Below are 23246 nucleotides of genomic sequence, written 5' to 3'. Positions count from 1 at the left end.
TCCAGGCCTTTGACCATTTTGGTTGCCCTCCTCTGGACACGTTCCAGCTTGTCAGTATCCTTCTTGAACTGTGGTGCCCAGAACTGGACACAATATTCCAGGTGAGGTCTGACCAGAGCGGAATACAGTGGTACTATTACTTCCCTTGATCTAGATGCTATACTCCTATTGATGCAGCCCAGAATTGCATTGGCTTTTTTAGCTGCTGCATCACACTGTTGACTCATGTCAAGTTTGTGCTCTACCAAGACGCCTAGATCCTTTTCACATGTACTGCTCTCAAGCCAGGTGTCACCCATCCTGTATTTGTGCCTTTCATTTTTTTTTGCCCAAGTGTAGTACTTTACATTGAAGGCAGAAATTGTCATGGACTGGCTGGATGCAGAGGAGTGGTAGGAGGCAATCCAATGGATTCTCTTTGGGAAATGTTGTTTTAGCCAAGAGCTGGAATTATTTGAGGCATTGTGTAGGCCAGGAGTCATCTGTGTTTTTGGACCAGTGCAAACATTTTGAATTTTGAGAAAGTGTTGTGGTCACCAGTCACAAAACTGATGCCATGTAGGGCATTTTAAAAAATTACTGGTATTTATTAAATTTATATAACGCACTTCACCAAAAGATCTCAGGGCAGTTCACATAGCACAGCATGGCTGCCATGGGGATATGACATAAAACAACATTAAGGAGAATACAGCCAACCTCAAGCTTACCATGGAACATCTATGTGCAGTTGATCCTGATGGCAGAATTCACACAAGGTGGCTGTACCACACTCTTTTGCACACACTCACCTCACTGGCAGAATTCACACAAGGTGGCTGTACCTCACACAGACAAACACAAATGCATCTCTCATTCATACACATATGTGAGAGAATTAAAAACATTTCTGATGGTCTCATTTTAGGTGTGCCATTATATGCTTATTCTTTTTTTGCCTAAATTCTCCTGACTTACATAATGTCTTCAGTGCCCATTTTACCCTCCAGGAACTAACAATGATTTCCATACAAGTGCTTAAAAATGCACTCTCTTCCGCTGGTAACAGTTAAGTCTTGTTAATTTCCTGAGTTAATAGGATTTCCCATTTATTCCCACCTGTCTCAATAAAAAAAAAACTCCTCTTGTTGAATCTTTCCCAGGCAACTAGAGATGTTGAGGGGATTAATGGCTTTTAATTTCTACTTGAGAAAGCAGATGTGTAACTAAGAACATGCCTATGAACTAAAACTGAGGTACTGAGCTCCAAAACGGAATAATCTTAATGCCTTGTTATCTTTCCATTAAAAAGCACAGGGGTTCTTTTTTATGCATCCTGATTCCTGACGGGGGAAGATGTGATCTGAAGCTCCAGGCCCAGAGTCTCCCGCCAAGACCTTCCTGGGAAGAATCACCTGCTGCCTTGTGATGAAATAACCCACCCTTAACAGATCGCTGTGATATGATCAGACCCAGCAAAACAACACTGATATTTTCAGCCTCGCTTGCCACAAGCGGGAATTACTTACAACTTGGTTTTGTCTTGGGATATCACCACAGCAGAGGGAAACAAGCTACCCGTCTTTCTATGTCACACAGGCCCTTCCGAGGAGAGCCTTACGATGTAAGTATGCACATTTGCTGTTTCAGCTGGCGGAGAGTTTATAGCCTTGTTGTAAAGTTGTATCTGCATTCTCCGTTTTCTTAGGATGTGTAAATAGCTACATATTTATTTTGTTTTCATATTTTCCTAAACCACATGTTTAACCAACATTGCTGTTCGTTATATTACTTTTGCTAAATTATTTACCTTACTAGGCTTTACTAACCTTTCATAGTTGTCTTTTGCAGCACTTGGGGGTGTCCTCAAATAATGTCCCATACCTTTTTATTCAAATTAAGTGCCGAATAATATCTTTAGGAGATAAACACTGAAATAAAATTGGCAAACCTGGTCTGTACATAAAGAATGCCTACTATCTCCGTAGTTACGGATGTTTGTAATCACATTGGAAAAATAGTTTACACTATGTTTACCTGATTATATGAAATATCTAATGAATTATCATAGTTGTTGACATGAGTGTGTGTGGCTAATATATAGAATGTGTACATTACATACCCAAAATGCAGACCAAAGAAACTGCACATGTTGAATATGTCGGATACAGTTACGTGATGAACATTTAAAAATAGATGGAAGCAAGATCAGCATGTGTCTGTGATTTACTAGATTTCATTAGCTCCTCTTTAAACTAAAATCTGCATAGGCAATGCTTTTGCTGTCTAAATTAATCAACAGTTATTACCACCAATCAAGAAGGTTAGGAGAAATACATTAAACTTAAACTAGACTTTTTGCAAGAGTTTGCTGGAAAAAAATACCATTGACTTAAATCATTAAGTCACCAGTGCTTAAAATGTCTCATTTCTGTCCAGAGCTAAGACCCAACTAGATTAGACAAGGAGAAAGTAAGAGCAGTTTTCCAACTTCTTTATTTATTTACTGAAATTTGGTTGCAATGAGCTCTGAGTATGATCCTTGTATGTTTTCCCCTGCAAAGACAAAAACCACTGCTGGCAATTTTGATTGGAGAAATGGTCCATGGGGAAGCACCTCTGCCTCCCACTATTACAATTAAATTCATATCCTACTGCAGCTTCATTTCAGTTAAAAACTATCAGGAGATTGCTCATGAGTTTCCTGTATTTCACCTAGTTTGGCTCAAATAGTTTTCTGAATTACTGGTAGTCCTAAGCAGTAGCAACCGGTGGGGCTGCATTGCTGACTCCTCTTCCCAATGCTGTATTACTACAGCAAGAACCTGGTACAGGTGCAGTGGCAGAGCCAATCTGCTGCTTCTGCCACTGCATCCGTACGACACCACACTAACTGGCCACTGCCTTGCCCCTCCACTTCTACCTCTCAGTAAGCAGCAGCAAGAAGGCTGATGTCAAGCAGCTCAGCCCAACCTGCACCATATCGCTAGCCAGTATTGGAGCGATACAGAGGAAAAATTGTACAGTAGTTTCAAAACGTGTTTCCCAGTATATATATATTATATGCTCTTAGGTGATATACAGGTATGTATGAACATACTTCCATTTTTATATTTCCCCCATCCTTTCTCTATGTTCATAATGGCATATATGAGTTTCTCCTCTCTTGTCCTCACACCATCCCTATGAAGTAAGGGAGGCTGAGAGAAGTGAGTGGCTTAAAATCACCCAGTGAGCTTCATGGCTGAGCAAATATTTGAACCCAGGCCTTGCTGATCCAGTGGAATATATTGCCTTGGAAGGTGGTGGTTTTTCCTTTGCGGGAGGTTCTTAGGCAGAGGCTGGTCAGCCGTCTGTCAGGGATGCTGCAGTTGCAAGATTCCTCCAGGTGAAACAGAGGGTTGGAATACATTACCTATCCCCACCCAAGGTGGTGGCGATGGTTATTACAATTTTTAACCTGCCCTTCACCCCAACGTCCCAGGGTGGTTTATGAATATTAAAACACAATATCATGGAATATTAAAAACAGTTTAAAACAATATAAAACTAGTAAAATAAGGTGGGTCCTAAAAATATGCATCTCAAGTGTCAAAAGCCAGGGTGAACGGATGTGTTTTCAGCATTCTCCAAAACCTGTGTATGATGAAGGTGCCAGATGCACTTCGGTGGGAAGGGATTCCCACAACTTAGGGGCTGCCACAGTGAATGCCCTTTCCTGGGCCACCATCCATCAAACGTCTGATGGCAGTGGCCAGACCTAGCTCCTGAGAGGCTGTGTAGAGAAGGAGGCAATCTTTCAGGTATTCGGGGCCTGGGTTGTTTAGGGTTTTAAGCAGTTGTGGGGATAGCCGATGCCTTGCGGGCACCAGCTATGGGGCCAGCCTGCGGATGGGACGGCCGATAATTCTGGAGCCCTGCTCCCACCACGCCGTGAAAAAGGGTCCGCTGGCTGGAATCTGAAGGTTGAGCTTGTGAGTTCGGATTGTTGATGCCTCGTGAATCTTCTGTGAGCGTCTGTGAGTTCCAAGATGTTCCGGAAAATAAGAAGAACTAAACTAAAAGGTGGCCAAAAACTAGACAGCCAAATAAAAGGTTTTAAAGTAAAAACGGAAATGAAATAAATACAACGGAGACTGCAGTCTGGTGAAGAAGCCTACCGCTACCCTGCGTGGTTGGTTTCAGTTTCTCTTTCTATCTGTGCTTGCCACGCAACGATGTTCTTACTCGGCATGCCTCGCGCTTTCTCTACACCACAAACAGGGAGCGGCCACTATTTATTAGAAGATCAACCAACGTCATAACAAGCATAACAACCAATTACAGTCCTGTTACCGGGCTAAGTTTAGGCAGGAAGAAGACTAACGACCGTTACCTTATTTAAAGTTGGAGCCTTTTTTGCCCACGGAGGGATCCACGCAGTGAACTGCCTGTCGGATCCCCTTTTTTACCCTTCCTTCCAAGGCGGAAGGATATCATCAAGTAAACATAAACAAGCATAAATAAACATAAATAACCATAAATGCACCTGGTTATTTAGGGCACCTACAAAACATATTCCCACAGCAGTAATGTGAGCACCTTGAATTGGGCCTGGAAATGAATTGGCATCCTGCTCAACTGTTTCAAAGCAGGCTGTAAGAGATCTGAAGGGTACCCCACCCAGCGATCAAAGTGCTGCATTTTGGACCAATTGAAGTTTCCAAGTCATCTTCAAGGGTAGCCCCTATAGTATATATAATCAGTCCTAGCCACAGAGGTCACTTGAGCCTTGAGTGACAGTGTTGAATCCAGGTTTATCCGCAAACTGTGAACCCGCTCCTTACAGGGAAGAACAATCCTGTCCAGAGCAGGATATTATATTTTAATAAAAATACGAAACATCTTAACACAGTGGGGAAAGTATGACTAGATGCTATCTACAGGTAGGTAGCCGTGTTGGTCTGCCGTAGTCAAAACAAAATATAAAAATTCCTTCCAGTAGCACCTTAGAGACCAACTAAGTTTGTTAAAAGCTCATACCAATAACAAACTTAGTTGGTCTCTAAGGTGCTACTGGAAGGAATTTTTATATTTTGTTTAGATGCTATCTGTGTGCTTGCTTGGTTTGCTGTGCAGGTACACCTGCAATACCCTGCTTTCCCCCTCTCCTGTTTCGTTACCATGAAATTGGACTTGGACCAAACAGTCCTTCAGATAGGAAGGAATGCCCTCTGAGAGCCCTTCTAAGGAAGGACTGCCCTCTGTAAAGTAAGACACTCTGAGCACTTAAGAAAAGCAACATGAACAATATGAATAGTATGAATTGCTGCTTCTGCACAGTCAAAGGGAGAACAAGCAACACATGCTTGTTTTTCTCAGCCTTTGGCCAGGCTGCTCTCTTCTAAGCTCACCTCAACGGGAAGCAAGAATATGTACAAAGCACCCTTCACCAGCATGGATGGTGTGTGTAAAAGGAAGTTTGAATGATTGGGTGCAGCTGCCAGAGCTTGATTAAAACAGCAGGTGGCACAAACCGGGACAAATGCGCATGGTGCCTTTTTTCTTCATTTCCCAGGCTCTAGAATTCATGTGAGCTTTGCTTCCTCTGCACCACATGCATGGATTAAAGCTCCTCCATAGCTATATCACTACAGACCCCCTGTGCCCTTCTACTGAGGGTTATGGTTGCCTGGGTTACTGTTATCATTTCCCTTCTTAAATGTGACGTTAGCCATTCTCCTGTTGCACGAAGCACCACCACAAGAGATTGCTACAGTATTTTATTGGCAACTGTGTGTGCCAGTTCCTTCATTGCTCTCAGACTGCAATGTTCCCAGTCTGCAAAATTCGGTCAGATGTGACAGTTTTTTTGTTATTGTGTTGCATGAATGCACAAACCATACTACTTCATCTCTGTGGCTTTCTTAAATATTATCTACTAGTGGTTTAAGCCCATTAAAATAATGGGCGCTAGAACATATGTGGTAAACATGCATGCTTACTCAGGAGTAAACAATGGGACTTAACTGCAGGTAAGCATACATGGGATTTTGGGAAGCCTGCATAGGAGCAGACTGTAGAGCTATGAAATTTTGTATTACCAGCTGAGCAATATGCCTCCCTTCGAGGGCGCAGCGACCCACCCAACCACCTTTGAGTGCATATGCCTTTCAGTTCGAGAACTACAGCCCCCACAACCCCTTGCGCCAGTTTCCCCCCCCCAGGCTTTTCAGGGTGGGGAGAACGGAAAGAGGCTGCTGTCTCTATGCTGCTTCCTTAAGAGTTTTAGCAGTCTGCCTTTTAGAGGAAGAGAAAGAGGGGAGGGGGCTGTGGATTGCTGCCAAGGCTGAGTTCCATACTCGCTCGGCGATTGGCCAAGGAGGCACGTGAGGGAAGCAGCTCGGAGTGGTGAGCGTGTCCTCTGCCACCCCCCCCAAGACAGCGGTTTTTTTGGTTCCATTTGTTTTTATTTTTTTAAAAAAACTCGGGCTGCCTAACGACTGGGCGAGCGCCCTGCAGCCTCTCCTCTCCGTTGCTAACAAACTCCGCGGCCCTAGCAACAGAAGGCCGCTCTCTCCACCAGCCCCGGCTTTTCAGTTTTTTTTTCAGGCTTTTCAGGGTAGGAAGAAGGGAAAGAGGCTGCTGCCTCTATGCAGCTTCCTTAAGAGTTTTAGCAGGCTGCCTGTTAGACGAAGAGAAAGAGGGGAGTGCTGTGGATTGCAGCTGCCGAGGCTGAGTTCCATACTCGCTCGGCTATTGGCCAAGGAGGCGCGTGAGGGAAGCAGCTCGTAGTGGTGAGCGTGTCCTCTGCCAACCCCCCCCCCAAGACAGCGTTTTGTTGCTCCGTTTGTTTTTATTTTTTTATAAAAAACCCGGGCTGCCTAACGACTGGGCGCGTGCCCTGCAGCCTCTCCTCGCCGTTGCTAACCAACTCCGCGGCCCTAGCAACAGAAGATCGCTCCCCCCACTGGCCCTGGCTTTTCAGCTTTTTTTCCAGGCTTTTCAGCCTGCCTTTCGGAGGAGGAGGCGGGGGGGGGCTGGGGATTGCGGCGGCCTCGGCCTCGGCCTCCTAACATTCCTCTCACCTTTGTAGTGAGTTGTTCTGTGAGAGGCTAAAGTAAATGAAGTTGTACTTCAGGCTCCAGGAGCGCGGCAGTGGCGTCTCCTGCTCTTCCACGTTGGTGCTCCACGGACGGGCTGCTCTGTGCTGTTCCTGGGCCGCTAGCCTTCGAGACTCGGCTTTCAGCGGAGACAGCAGCAGCGTGGCCTCCCTCCTCAGCCTCCCCTCCTCCTCTGCAGCCCCAACGTTCCGATTCAACCGCCCCGCCGACACTGCTCGTGACCCGATCTCTCTCCAGCCAATCCCTGTGTCCCTGGGGCACATGCTCAGTTGCGCAAACCCAGAGACACACGGACTGGACGCAGAGACACTTGCATTTTATATATATAGATTCCGATACTAAAAAAAAATCTGCATAATTGTAAAACTGCAAACCGCAAAGGAAAACTATACACTGCATAGAAACAACAACAACAACAAAAAACAGTCTTGGAAAGCTACTCTTCTGAGCAGAATAGCACATGTGTGTGAATGCGTAACCATATCGCAGCTGCCCCTTTTGCTCAAATTGCCACTGCACAGGTCCTCTTCCTTCCCGGATTCCTAAAACATGTTTTTAGGATAGTGATGCATTTGGAATCCTGTGGCATTGGAGGGGACAGAGGGGGGGGGAACCATTTTGAACAGAAAGGGGTGGCAATGAAAAGGGCCGAATGGAAACTCTCCTTCCTATGGGACATCCATGTAACCTTCATTACAGAGGATAGTCCTCTGTTTGAAGGTCTGTCAGAGGACAGCCCTCTTTTCGATGGGCTTACCAGGCCAAATCTCATATAAAGATAAAGACCCAAAAGTAGGCCTGGGCGATATATCACTCTGCTAGCAGTGTCCGCTGGAGGGAGTCAAAAAGTTCCTTCCTCCAGGAGCGGCAGCGGTTTCACCAGCGATATATCGCTGAGTGAAACCGCCAGCCATCCCAATCTGCCCTCATATGCCGCAGAGGGAGAAACGAGCTGTATCAGTGAGGCACCAATACAGCGTTTCCTTCTTTCTGCATCTTTAACTGCTTGGTGAGGACTGTGCAGCTGCCCTTGCCTCAGTCAGGCAGTTAAATGAACCCCGGCCCGGCACTGGGGGGGGGGGGGCTCCGTGAAACTGCTCAGGTTGCTGTTCCCCGCAGCAAGCCGTGAAAGGAGCCCCATTGCTCCATCCTCTTGCATGCAAGTGGGGAGAGCACCAGGGCTGTCTCAGCTAGGGAGGGGGAACCTTCCCGATCCCCGGCTGAGTGACGTGAGCAAGCTGCATTGTCCTAGCCCATGAGTGCCTGGGTGAAACCGCCTCAGCTCTTGAGGTGAGAGCCGGGTCAGTTTCACCCGGTGTTTCGCGGGCAGAGGCCAACGCATCTTGTTTTTTCAACATCGCGGTATATCTCCAAACCGCAGTGTTTGGCTGGCGATACACCGCAATCTGGAAAAGATGATATCGCCCAGCCCTACCCAAAACAAGGGAGAGCGGCAGGAACCTTGAAGTTGCCCATCAGTAGTTACTGCCTAGAGAGCAGAGTGAACAGGCACAAAGGTCACTGGGGCAAATTGTTCCTCACTAAAGTGAGATGTACCATATTTCTATTAAAAATTACAGTTATTAGTAATTTAGAAATAATGACATTGAATTATTAGTAATTTAGAAATGATTATAGTAATTATGTCTAAATTAGTATATGCAGATTTCATGCAAACCTGTATCCGCCTTTGTTCTCTTTGAGTGTGACTCATTTCTTCCATCTCCCTCTGTACTTTGCTGTATCTCAACTCAAAATTGCAGCTGCTTTCATTTTTAAAGTTGGGGTTTCATTATGCATACACGTGTATAGTTTGCTCCTTTATGATATCCTTATTCTGCATTACCTTTCCCCCCACCCCTTACTTATTTTCACCTGCAAAATCTAAGTTGGGTTGATTGCTGATCATCTTCATTCTACCATTGCATTTTCTTATCTTCAGGAAATTACTCCCTTAAGTGAGGAGGCCATACCTGCATTTCTTGAAGGCCTTAATAAATTCAAATTATATTTTCTAAGGTGGCTATTTCCCTCACATCCTTTCACATTATGCTTCCCCCCTGCTCATCACAGTAATTCTGTTACATGAGACCTTGGCTTTGTGTTTTTGGGAGAATGCTACAGCTCCTGATATCAGATCACACTTGCTATGTCCTGGTTTTTCTTCTTCATTTGTGTGCCACTTAATGCTTTGTGTGGTTCTTGCTGCCATTAAACCAGATGCGCTGATAATGGCTTTTGCTGGTTGAATGCAATTGACTTGATGCTAATGCAAAAGCACAAAGCCTTGAATGGCGTAGGATCAGCTAGCAGAATGCCACAGATTGTCAGGACATGCTGGCGCAGCAGTCCTTGCTTATAAGAACATAATGGGTTGTATGCAGCCGGTGTCCTCATGTTCATGGAAGACTCTTTGATTCAGCAAAATAATGAAAAGGGGAGGGAAACCATTTTGACAAATTGACCATTTGCCCATTTCTCCTAAAGGCTCATTCATTTGGGCAAATGGGACACCATCCCACCAACTTTAGTCTGCCCTCAGCCAGCTGCCACCTGTTTGCCTTCTTACTTACAAGTCCAGGGAGTGGCAGGCGGGCTGCACGCCATTGCCCCACAATCCTGGGCTGTTCTTGGGGGGAGGTCGCAGGCAAAGCACCACTCCCCCTCCCCGATAGCAGCCCAGGAGCGCAGGGCAAAGGTGTGCAGTCCACCCGCTGCTCCCAAGTCTCCCCGGAGTCATGGGGAGGGGGGAAGGGAAGGTTGCGAATATAAGCCACACTTTAACTTTTCATTGTCAGAATTTGGGGGTGGGGAGTGCAGGTTATATTCGGGCCAATACGGTATTATCATTCCCTCTTCCCAAGGAAACCTGGGAAGAGAGTTTTCAGGAGTTGATCCAGGAGCACCTTGCACAATGCCATGCATCTATACTCCCTACACTGCCACTTACCAGGATGGTGTGGGGCAAGGCAAATGTGACGTAGGGGTAGTGCAGGTACACCAATTTAAGCAATCAAGATTCTCCTGCCAGTGCACTCCAACTTGGCTTCCATCTCTGCCAGCCAGTCCTAGCCTCACGTTTAAAATGGGAACCCCACAACACAACCCGGGGGGGGGGGCAAATGTGCTCCCCCAACTTGTGATTCACAGTAACTAGCACGCAGGTGCAAAATGTCCCCAACAGTGGTAGTAGCAGTTACAGACCTTGCTTGCATGAAAGCAGCTGCCTCTTTCTCACTGCTCTACCCCGTTTGTTAGTATTTTGGGAGGTTGTGTGATATGTTAAAAGATCAGATAACAACCAAAAGGACTCTTAAGAAGAAAATGACAGGAGCAATTTAAGTTCAAGTAGCTGCTTTGATTGCCTTTTGTTTTCCGCAGAGGGAAAAGGCGAGGGAAACAGCTCTCAGTCTTTGGCAATCAAGTATAAAAACATCTCTATGCAAAGTAGAATAATTACACATATACACTTAATTTACCTGCTTGTTCATTCTTGTCTAGGAAAATTACCCTGGAGCAAACGTTAAATTATTGTTTTAAAAGAGTTATCGCTTGGCTAAAAATAATAGGGGTTTGTCACTGTCAGTGTTGTTGTTAATTTGCATAATAAGTCTTATTATAGGTCTCTACCATAAAATGGACTAATCAGCATCTGAACACAAATAGATGATACTTGTTTACTGCTGCTGAGATTTTTCTCTATTCCCCAGGCACTTTCTGCAACACTTAAATCAAGGTTTCTTTATACAAAATGGTATAACTGTAGTATTGTAAGTTGCTCTAGCAGTCTTTTCAGCTGAAAAGTGGGGTGAAAATTATTTAGATAGATCTATCTATTTCAAAAGCCTGAGGATAGCTCAGATGGTAAAGCATACAACTCTTCACCTCAGGGTTGTGGGTTCAAGCCACATGTTGGGCAAAATGTTCCTGCATTGCAAGGGGTTGGACTAGATGACCCTTGTGGTCCCTTCCAATTCTGTGATTCTATGATCTATTTAAATTGTGTTTGCAATCCAGCCGTATGTTAGAGCTGTCATCTTGGGCCACTGGACTACTACTTAGCCACATTGTGCAGCCCTGCTCCTTTCATGGCCCTTGGCCCTGTTACAACAAATTTAATTAACAACAACAACAACAACAACATAATATAGCTACAAGGGATAGTTGGTGCTGGAGAGCAACACGCTGTAGGATGCAGTTAGGTGAGGCACAAAAGGACTTTGTTGTTGTTGTTGTTTAGTCGTTTAGTTGTGTCCGACTCCTCGTGACCCCATGGACCAGAGCACGCCAGGCATTCTTGTCTTCCACTGCCTCCCACAGTTTGGTCAAACTCATGTTAGTAGCTTCAAGAACACTGTCCAACCATCTCTTAATTCCCTGTAAATATCTATTTTAATTGCACCTACCCGAGTCTTGATGGGTCTGGTGCCTAGGGGACCATATAACACTTGCTTCTTAAAATCTGCACTGGCTCTGAATTCAAGTTATTAATCTTGGAGGCACAAAGCCTTGCATGGTTATCTGAAGGAATGCTTCTCCCCAAAGCGGAGATGAGTGAGGTTTGTGAAGAGGCACAGGTGTCTCCCCCTCCTGCCTTGACAAGCTCCCCTCACCCTTGGTTGGTCTCCCAGAACCAGGAGAGGCATGAAATGGGAGGAGCAAAGGCAGACATGCAGGTGCAGTCTCTGGTTGCTTGGAGGGGGAAAAAAACCTGGAGAGGAGCAGACATAGGTACTGTAACTGTGGGGAGGTGGGGGACCTTTAATCTTGGCAACTGCTTCATGAGGGCAAGACCTGACACAGATTAGTGCTGTGCTCATTAGGCCTGACACTCGTGTGTAGATCCTGTTTTGCAAGTATAGGGGTGTACGTGGCTATGAAATGTTGGATGTTATGAATGCTTACCATTACATTCCAGAGAAATGGGGGAACCAAATGAATTTTCATTAGATCTGCTAGATCAGGCTTCCTCAAAATCAGCCCTCCAGATGTTTTGAGACTACAGTTCCCATCATCCCTGACCACTGGTCCTTCTAGCTAGGGATCATGGGAGTTGTAGGCCAAAAACATCTGGAGGGCCGAGTTTGAGGAAGCCTGTGCTAGATGGTAAAGGGGATAGTCTGTGCAACCAACACCTGTAATGTAAGCTTTTGTGTTATCATTTGCCCCAACTGACAAATGGAGACTAAAAGAATATCAGTCACTGAGCAGTGAGTCATTCCAGGCAGCTGAAGCCAAACAAGATTTTTGCCCTAAATTGCTTGCCACTTTCACTTGATTTCATGTCCTGCCACAGAAGATAAAATGCTTCATTGCAGTAGCTGGCACTTAAAAAGAGAGACATAGTGGTATGTCTTTTTTTCTTTCAGATCAGTGGGGCGAAGGATGATGTCAGACTCAGAATCATCTGTTAATAAGAGCGCTCCTTATTTTTTATCAACTTTGTCGTCTATGTCAGTGCCAGAAAATGGAGATACCACGTTCTCCTGCAAGATATCTGGTAAGCACCCCTGACTAATACTGAAATACATGTATTAGTTGAAATTGTAATTCAGAAGAGTTGTATATTATTAAAAGAAAGGGCCACTTTTAGAAGAATCACAAATTCATTGTATCAAAATGGCCTTGGGAAATGGCTCAGTAATCAAATTCAAATTCAAACAACTTGGAGAGCTTTTTACATAGAGTTGTGATTGTGTTTCTTGAGGCACAGTAAATTAGCAGTGCACTGGTCTCTTAAGTACAACCCAACCTCTAGAATATTTTCTCCCTCATCACTTGAAGAAACCCTGTTGTATTTAGAGCTCTGCTGAAAAATTGTACGTAACCCAGTTTAATAAACCTCTTATGTTTCCAATATCTGTATGGAGCCTAAAACCATAGTTCAGGTCCAGTAGATGACACAATGGTGACATGGGTCTACATAAAAAATTTAAAAGCCACAGGTGGCAATACTCGTTATTTTTTAACGTTAGGGTTCCATATTTTGAAGAGCAAAAGAGAGGATGCTATGATGACTCTCATTTTAAATACCCCTACTATATGTAGGCTATAGAAGCTGTGCTATATTGTTGGGGGTGGGCAGGAGAAGAGAAGAGGAAAGCAAGTCCTCAGCCACCAGTCATGTCCATGTCTCACCCAGAAAGTATAGCCAGAGACATTTTGGCAAATTAAAAAAATCGAAGAAGAAGAAGTCATACTTTTTATGTCAATGCTTGTCTGTCCATAACTCATACCAAGCAACAGATTTTTCCTCAAAGTTTTCTAGTCATGCAGTTGCTCGTGCTTATTTAGTCCATAATCTCCTTATGTTCAGAAACATTTGCTTATTAATGTGAAATAACAGTTTTCTCCACCATGTGTTTCAAGGCAACCCCAAACCAGAGGTAACTTGGTATAAGAACGGGCAAGATATCAGTCAACAGAAGAACAATTCTAGCTGTGAAATACTGGAGGATAACCTGACTCAGGTCTTACATCTCTTTAGGTAATTTGTTTCCGCAGCATTTCTTGATTTCTCGACTATGTTCAGGAATGAATCAAAGGCTGCAAATGTACTCCTACTGCGGGAGAGCAGTGACTAGCAGCATGCACATTCATGCTAAGCCAAAGTTTGGCTTAGGGTATCACGTAAAGCACCTCAGATAGAGATTATTGTTATTATTATTTATTTACATTTATATACAACCCTTCATCCGAGGATCACAGGGCAGTTTGCAATATAAACACACCCACACACCCACCCACACCCACACACCCACACACACCATAACATAATAACAAACAAAGCAATCAAGATGGGCCGATAGGAGAATGGAAAAGTCATCCCTGCCCCATCTCCCTCACCAAAGGCAGCCCTGGTTGTTGGAATTTTGTGCCCCTAACAATTTTGCACCCAAGGCAACCGCCCTGTGGCTGCTTCACACTACATGACTCTTTGACCCCAATTATCTTGAACATTATGGTGTGTTTTTTTCTGTTAAGTGACCAACATTTTGTCATTTTGAGATCAAGAATACCTCTCCATTGAGGATATTTCAATTTTTAAAAAGTTTAAGTATTTAATACCGACATTATATATTAAAATTTAATATTAATTCACAGGTGCACAGAGCAACAAGCTGGAGTTTACAAAATTGTGGCTAAGAACTGTTTTGGAACCACTCAGTCTTCAGCTTTTCTTAAAGTGACTTCTGATGACCAATCTGAAGCATATCAAAATGTACTCTGTAGTCCTGAAGAGAATATAGAAACATGCATAGGAAATGAAGTTACAGTATGTCGTCAGAAAATTTCGGATGATGATATGGAAAATAAAGAAGCTTCAGCAGAAAAACAGTATTCGCTCCATGAATGCTGCTTCTGTTTAGGTTCACCAGAACCTCCAGCACCAGAATTTAACGATTTATCTACAGAGCAAATGGGAGAAACGTTTTTCCATACAGTGGAATGTGAAACTTGTCCTCTATTGGAAAATCATAGTTCAGGAGACGAAATGCAAGTTAAAAATGCATCCAATCTAAATGAATATTATCACAGCATTAGGGGCATGTCCAATCATATGCCTGATCTTTTTATTTATGAGAGCACTAAAGCATCTAGGGACTCTACTGAAGGCGAGCTAGATGATGTGGATTTCCAACCAGCAAGTCAAATCACTGAATACACAGACAGCTGCTGCCTTAATGCTGAAGTCTTAGCTGCTTGTCAGACAACTGAATATGCCAAGACACATGAAGAGGGTAGCTTTAGTAAACCTCTGAAAAACAGCACACTGTCTGTGAACCAAACAAGTGTCCCTCTAGGAGATCAGATCTGCTTTTTAGAGGATTCCTCTAAAAATGCCAGCAATAACACTGAGCTCTGCTTGGAGAGAAACTTTATTACAGTTGATGAGTCTTCTGATGATGATTCCATCGAGTACTTTGAATGTTCTGACGTGATGACAGAGGAGACGTACCAGAACTTGGAAAGCAAGCTGAAATTCCTGTTGGAAAGCGATGATGAGGAAGATGAGTTAATACCGGGGAGTGATTGTGATGGGTGTGCTTACTTCCTTAGTGAAATGCCTTGCCTGTTTCAAGTGTCAGATGACACTGTGCCTATGGAAGCCACCATTGGCTTCTGTGGTCATCAGTCAAAATCCAAAGAAGTAGCTGTCAGGAGCGACCTCACTGCATACAGTCCATCAACTTTGCAAGCAGAAATGACTCTCACTGTTGGGCAACAGCAAAGTAAAACTTCCAGTATGAAAGACAAAGAGAAGTACAAGCTGTCTGCAACTCTCATGGCAATTGAAAATGATTGTCCTAGAATGGAGGAAGAAAACAGTAGCAGCAATCACTCTGCTGTGGACGTTTCTGTTGTCGGTTCGCAAGGTATAGAAAATGGGATTTCAGCGATGAAGTCTTCCTCTTGTGACTTGAGCGGTTCTTTGGAGACAGCAACCAAACGGGTTGCAGACAAATACTACTCTCGGAAAAACTCACAACAGTTAACAAAGGTGAGAAAGAAACCAGCTGAAGGTAAATCCAGAGTCGAAGCCAATCGGATCAAGACATCAAAAGACACTTTAAATTCGTTACATCCTAAAGAGCGGCACGCCTCTGAAATTCACACACTTCAAATGGAAAGAAGTTGTTTGGATTCTGCTGCACTGCTTCACCAACAAGGAGAAAGTATTTCAAACCAAGGAAAGTGGGATATAGCGAGTGCTTCAAACCACATCAGTTTATTTCATGGTGAAGAAAGAGAAAAGGGCATCCCTTGGGAAAGCAAATGGATTAGTGACCTATCGGAGAGAACCCAAATGTCAAATGAAAATGCCGCACTTATGGTAAGGAAAATTACTGTTATCCTTTTGCAAAGAAACTTGTCCAGTGACTTTAATATACTTCAGTACTACTTGTCTTAACAGAATGTGGATCCTGAAAGTCTTCTCCATTCAAGCCGATGTGATTGACAGCTACTGCTGTTAAGGAAATCTGGTTTTGAAAAGGCCCAGATAAACCATAAGCCATCCTAATTATAGAGAGAGGGCAGGTGTGGGAAGGTCTTGATAATAGTGAGTAGCACTAATGGGACTTGTAGACAGCTGGGAAGAGAAATCTGATACTGAATCTGTTCCATGCGCCTTATTCAAGCAGTATATTTCTCTTTGCTGCTAGCCAAAGTTTCTCAACTCTGTGTGGAGGGGCAAATGGACAGGTGGAATTCAAAATACTTTTGGAGTTAGGAGCAACTTCAGAATGGAGGTTGCTGTGCAATTGTGCACTTATCCTAACCCTAAAATGTGCACTGATCTCCTCAAAGTTAACTTACTAGTTATTGACTATACATCTAGCCCGCTGTTCATTTAAACAGGCTCATCTTGACTTACATGGGGTTTCCAGGGTGCTGATCTGGATTATAGTACCTTAGTTCACCATTGTTGCATGCTTAGGTGCTTGAGTTCAGTTTCTGGGGCCATCTAGGAAGCCAGTCCTTGAAAACAATGTACCAAAGTTAAGGTGGTGCTTCCTGCTGTGGGTGTTTAAACTACCTTTGCCTTACCCACTCCCCTCCCTACCTTGTGCTGGTCTTGCTATTCCATGTTGACTAGCGGCAAGTAGAATGATGACCTTTTCCTGCATCTGAATTTGTAGTTTGTGAGTGATTGGCACTCTTAATTCAGAGCACTAGTCATCCACCATGGTCTCACAACAGCTGGAAAGAAATTGGACCACTTGTCAGGTATAGCACAAAAAACCCCACTCATGTCTCTGCTAATAAAACCTTAGAACTACTGACTCACATATCTGACCTGCAATCAGAATTGGAACTTGAGAGCACTTCTATAACAATCTTTTGCAGCAGCTGACTAAATCCTGAAATTGTTTCTATGGATGCAGACAATGTTTTGTATGAAAGTCTCAGCATCTGCAGCTGGTTCTAAAGCAATCCTAATAAGCGAATCTAGTGTCACATTTCTTAAATCTTAACTAGAGCGGGGGTGGTGGTGCTTCAAGACATTTTACTCTCAGCACCCACCAGAGGGGGTAGAAAATTACTGAGGCCTGCCAATCACAAATTGATGATGGAGGGGCAGAGCAAATACAGAATTAAGGTGAAGTTTGGCATAATCAGCAGGCAGTTAATGACATAATGAAGAGACCAAGTCCTGTTACCTCCAGAGTAATTGGAAATGCCCTTGTGGCAAGGAGTTCCATTGTTCAGCTTTCCTCCAGCTAAGTACCAACATTGGCTTTGAGGCAACATTCCTTAGTCTCCATTTTTGGACACAAGTATCCCTCTTGGAGTATCCCTCCAGAGACTTTAAGTGGCGAATGCTTTTTACTTTAGATTTTTCCTCTCAACAACATAACTTAGAAATTACTCCTCTTCTGTAATTTCTTATCTCCTCCTCTTTATACACCAGGTGTGCTGCCTTGCCCCGTGACAGCGGGGCTTGCACGTGTGACGTCAGCATGCCTGTGTCTAATGTCACTCACACATGTCACGGGGGTGTGTGCCTAGAGAACAATATACATCAGGAAAAAATACAGTCTAAAACATGCAGCCCACCGTAAATCCCATAAAACTGCAGCTAAAAACAGAAATGCTTTTGAATGCTTAAGAGCACTTCACATGTTCACAGATCCTAAAAGCCAATGGTGCTAGCTGTAAGTAGGTCATTGGATAGCACTTCTGAAACTAGCATGCTTCAGAATCATAACATATTTCCATTGCTGGGAGAGCATCAACCATATACCCACTCTATGTCGCCAGTTCAGAGTAATGTTAATGACAGGCCTAACATGACAAAGTGCCATTTCTCAAACTTGCCAAAGGTCATTGGTGTCACTGAAATGCAGAGGGAACTGGCCAGTGGACAAGTTTCTGGGACACAACAAAACACCCACATAGGCTATTTGTGTACCTTAACTTTTTATAATAAGTGTTAGTCCAATGAAGTTCCCTGATAATTCATTTGTGTGTGCATGTAGGCACAGCTTCAAAAGGCATAATAACAAAGCAATTACCGTAATTTTCCATGTATAAGACGCCCCCATGTATAAGACAGCCCCTATTTTTTTTAACCTAAAATTAAGAAATTAAGTTGTTTAGCTTTTTGGGGTGTGTGTGGAGGAAGCCACTTCTGCCAATCGCTCACCTGCCTGCCCGCCACTGCCGATCGCTTGCCACAGCCACTGTTGATTGCACGCCTCGCCGCAGCCACCAATCGCCTGCCTGCTCACCTCCACCAACAGCCCACACACCCACTTGCCAAAGCCACCAATCATCTGCCCAATTGCCGCAGCCACAGCCCATTGCCAGAAGGCCTTGCTGCAGCCACCAATCACCCGCCGCTGCCGATCTCCTGCTTGCTGCTGCCATTAATCGCATGTCCCCCCCTTCTGCATTTACTATCTGTGTATAAGACGACACCCAATTTTTGCCTAATATTTTTAAGCAAAAAGCATTGTCTTATACACAGAAAAATACGGTAAACTGAATAACTTTTTTGAAGTATTTTCCAGGACTTTCTCCCAAGGAAATGATGCGTACAGATATACTTGCAAATAAAGATCATAGTATCATAGAATTGTAGAGTTGGAAGGGACCCTGAGGATCATCTAGTCCAACCCCCTGCAATTCAGGTGTATGCAGCTGTCTCATACAGAGATTGAACTTGCAACCTTGAAATGATCAGCACAATGCTCTAACCAATTGAGCTACCCAGGCTTATCTCAGTAGGGTTTTCTGCTATGGCATGAGCAAGGGTCGGGCATCTTATTTCTCTGCCTGAGGCAAAAGGCAAATGTGCTGCTCCGCTCCGCCACCCTTACCCAGGTTGTGCAGCAGCGGCAGTGATTGAGGGTTCTGGTGAGATCTTGCTAAAACTCTCACAAGATTTTGTGAATTCTGTGAGATTTTGTGAGATCTCATCGGAAGCTAGCACTGGGGTGCCGCTTGAGGTGGCTGCTTCACCCCGCCTCATGAACTGGCTGGCCCTGGGAGTGAGCTTGGCTCAGCCTCACAAATAACAAGTGCACTTGCTCTAAATCCAGTGCTTAGTTCTCCCTGACGCTCCAATTCTGGTACTTAAGGCAAGCTGCCTCTCACTCTCCCTCTCTTTTTAAAAAGGCAAAATTTCCTGCTTTATTGAAAAAGCAACCATTGTTAGAAAAACTGCTCAAAGGAGGGTGGGGATTGGGGAAGTAGTTTGGGGATGTCACAAGCGCCAGCCAATCAGTGCTGGGCACAGCCTTATTGGTTACAAATGGGAAAGAAACAGGCTTTTCCTGAGCTTTATGCTTGAGAAGAAGACTGCATATCTGAGTAAACCACCATGTGGATGCATTTCCACAGCCAGCTCATTGTTATGTACCTCTAATTTGGAAACAGAAGCCTTTGATATTATAATATAAGCCACCACAAGCATTATTAAGACACGTAAGGTCCCATGGGGGAAGCAGTGGGGATGAACACACTGGCTTTGCCCCCTCTGTGTCCACTTTTGTTGCCTTACATTAGCTTACAGTCTCTTACATCCATTGAGACTTCCTGCTCATTTTGATTTGAAGAACTTGTCCTCACTACCCCTCTGTGGTAGCTTACACATTTTAATAATGCTTGAATTTAGTGTACCAAGTGTAGCCATTGCAAATGCCTGGACAGGGCTTTAGTGTACCAAGGTGTATTTAAAAGCGGGTCACTGTTTGTCATTTTTAGAACCAAATCAGACAACTTTGTCACCCCAGTTATGTACACCACGTGATCCAGGAGCATGCTTAAAATGCCTTATAATGTTGCAGAATATACCAGATATCAGTTTTTGGATTGCATAGAGCTGTGCACTGTGTGAGAGCTGTTCCTTGAGATCCCATGTGACTTGCAAATGATTTTGAAGTGCACCTCGGCTCACATGCTGATTCACTGTGTAGTTTTAAAAGCATCACTATCCCCAGCCAATGGCTTCAGTTCCTCTTGTCTTCAGGTTGGCCCCAGTTGCTTTCTGATGATTGCATTTATCACTTGCCAAGGTAATCAGTGGGTTAACACCATGCCATGAAGGCTGGGTCTCATTGGGACTGGTTGAGTGGGAGGCAAGAAGTCCAACAGCAGGTGCAGCCAGAGCTGGCTGCACCTGCTGTTGGACTTCTTGCCTCCCACTCAACCAGTCCCAATGAGACCCAGCCTTCATTTGCAGACGGAATCGGGGCTAGTAGTAGATAAAGCCAACTAATTCTGGTTCCATCCCCGTCCTACTCTGTTGAATTCCACAAAAGCAATGCCAGCCTTCTCCACTGATTCCACAGGTATCTCAAGAAAAGCTTGTACAGTGGCCTTATTTTTCTAGGGGGTTGAGAAAACATCAAATATTTTTTTATTAACCCCTTGGGGGGGAATTGAGATTGAATCAAGTTAAGGACTGGCAGGCTGTCTCCAATATAACCAATAAAATAAGGCAGCCTTAAAATTCAACGGGACCCTGTGAAGACTGGAGTGAGAAGAGGGTTAGATGAGGCCAAGGGAGGAAGAAGAATTTTAATTATGAAAGAAAGTGGGATAGCAGTTAAGACAGAAGCCAGGGCAGCTGTCTTCAAGGAATCAAATACATCATTTTGAGCAACTGAACAAACAGTTGTCAGACAGAACATTCATAAAAAATTTAATTATTGCTTTATTAATCCGAAAATCTTTTATCAAGAATTTTACTATGCAAGGCTTTACATTATTAGTGAACAAATGAATGAATTAAATTTGTATACTGCCCTATACCTGCAGATCTCAGGGCGGTTCACAGGATAAAACCACAATATAAAACCACAAAATACATAATCAAGAGACAAACAAGAACAAGAACACCCCCCCAATAAAATGTAACATTTGTTATTGTTAGGCTAGTCATGTGTTCCTCAACCTTGTTGCAAGCTCATTTTGACTGCTTTCAGACATCCTTTGAGGTTCTATTCCTGTCCAGATACAGCTGGTCTCCGCTGGTCACAATGTGAGGGAGTTGCAAGGAAGTGAAAAAGGACGAACACACACACACACCTTTTTCTCACTGAAAAGGATATGCATCCCACTCTCTATTCTGCTTCACTCAAAAGTGGTTTCAGTCATATTTGTTTGAGATAATCTCATGTTGGGTATATGCCCAGCTTCCACAAGTGTGCCAAGAAATAGATATTGAGAACCGCTCTTTTAAGGAAATGAAATAATGAGTAGAACAAGGCTATGTCACATGTTCACGCAGTCAGAAATGGTTGCTCTGTGTTGGAAGAAGTGGATGTGTATCCTGTTTTATAGAGAACAATTTTCTACTGAAAGACTCATTTGTTTGAATGACTACCTGATTCAAGGAATAGGATATTAAACCTTCATTCCACATCAACTGCTTGAGACAGCTTGCCCCCCCCTTCTACCCGCATGCAGTGAAACAGACCACACTCTGAAGTAAGTTTAAAATAGCTTTACTTACTTAATCCAAGATATCACAGTCATGTATTATCCTTTATGCAACAATAAGAATATGCAGATAAATGTTCTTGGGTAGAAAAATACAGCAAAGGCCGCCTCAGACACATGTCTGAGGCAGTGAGCTAAGCTGAGGCATTTCTGCCTCTGCCGCTTGAAGTGTGAAGAGAGAGAGAAAGGAAAAGGAAATGAGCCTTACTTCCTCCCTCTCAGAAGAAGAGTGCTGTGGTCCTTAACCTCTTCACATACTGACTAGCATTGTTAGGTTTGACAGCAAATCTCCCACACTAAGTGGGTGAACTAGCCCATTTTCTTACATTTACTACTGTAGTTTCCTGCAGCAACCTTGAAAATCGTATTCAATACAATCATGTGTCTTCAAGACACATCAGTTGTCTGTTTATGTGTGCGATCTGATATGAACACAGTGGGGAGGTTTCACCACAAATCCATTTTGGGAGCAATGGCTGTGTGTGAATAGGCACTAACTGGGATTATTGCAAAGCAAATGCAGTAACTATTTTCTGGTATCCGAAAACGAAATTCATGCTCTGGAAACAATACTTTTTGTTAACAGATGGAGCTATTCAGTTCATCTCAGCTCAAACGTTGACTTTATTAAAATTAATGTTGAGTGCATTATCCCCCCCTTTTCTTTCTTTTACTGTTCTGGAGACACTCTCTGTTCTGTATTTAGCTGGTCCTCATTGTGATTTAGTGTAAAGGAGGTCTGTGGGGAAGAACTGTAGCTCAGTGACAGAGTGAGTGCAGAAGGTCCCAGGTTCAATCCATGGCATCTCTAGGTAGAGCTAGGAAAGAGTAGTTTGTACTCATTGCTGGACATTTGTAGAGAGAAAGCACTTTCCACATGCAAAGTATAACTCAGTTACAAACTGGAATTTTAAACTAAGTTTGCAGTCTGAAGTGTGCTTGGAAGTTAACTCCATCAACATAACTCCATTAACTTCCAGGACTCATGTCAGGAAGGGAAAATGCACTTGAGATAAGAGCATTAATATGGAATATATATTGTACCTTTATTTCTCTTTCAGAAATGAAGCAATTGTTAAAAAAAAAAAAAACCTCACTGCCAAAATGTACTTTGCCCTTTCTGCCCAACATCTGTATGCCCAGCCCCATATGCATATTTTTCTGGTGTCACCGCTGATTTTTTCACACTTGCTAATTTTCATAATGCAGCATAAAGGCTGGAGATCAAGATCATACCAAACACCAGCCCCTTGGGGACCTGCAAAGCCCATAGAGTCAGGTCTCTTCTGGTTTCTCCTGCCTTTCACACTTAGTGCCACTCAAGCAAGCTCTTGAATTATTTAAAAAAATGTTTCTCGTCCATCTCCCTAGAGGAGCTGAAATAAATACAGATACTGATTTATTGTAGCTAATCCAGGACAGGTGTCCCATTAGAAGCCGCGTTTTATTTTAAGGAGCATTTAAGCTACAGGGGTTTGGCTGACACTGGGCAAGGGTGAAAACCGGGGATGGGTGTGAAAGCTGCAAGAATGGGCCTTTGCTCTATATACAGTTGCCAATCGATAGGGTGAAGCTTTCACCTTCCCCTCTCACATGAACACCCCTGAGGCTTGAGTTCCTATCTTTTCTCTGATCTGGATGAAGTCTCATTTGTAATCGCAGTTGTTTGCACTTTGCATCAGTCTGCCAGGCATTACTGAACCCAGTTGC

The 23246-nt window shown here is 43.7% G+C and overlaps 1 protein-coding gene across 4 annotated transcripts in view; it reads left to right on the top strand.

Moving 5' to 3' along the window:
* The first annotated feature begins 893 nt into the window (after positions 1-893).
* ALPK2 (alpha kinase 2) overlaps positions 894-23246 on the top strand; it is a 59250-nt gene continuing 36897 nt past the window's right edge. Inside the window, exons 1-4 of one of the 4 annotated variants that reach the window (XM_033163784.1) lie at positions 894-1603; positions 12452-12582; positions 13452-13569; positions 14187-15918. In XM_033163784.1, the coding sequence (XP_033019675.1) occupies positions 12468-12582; positions 13452-13569; positions 14187-15918 (1965 nt within the window). In that variant the 5' untranslated portion in view covers positions 894-1603; positions 12452-12467. The remainder of the gene's footprint in view (positions 1604-12451; positions 12583-13451; positions 13570-14186; positions 15919-23246) is intronic. The other 3 variants (XM_033163783.1, XM_033163782.1, XM_033163781.1) reach the window with 3 other exon arrangements.

Source organism: Lacerta agilis, chromosome 11, assembly GCF_009819535.1.
Source record: "Lacerta agilis isolate rLacAgi1 chromosome 11, rLacAgi1.pri, whole genome shotgun sequence".
NCBI classification, from domain to species: domain Eukaryota; kingdom Metazoa; phylum Chordata; class Lepidosauria; order Squamata; family Lacertidae; genus Lacerta; species Lacerta agilis.
The sequence above is the reverse complement of the archived record's forward strand: the minus strand, read 5'-3'. Positions and strand labels throughout refer to the sequence as shown.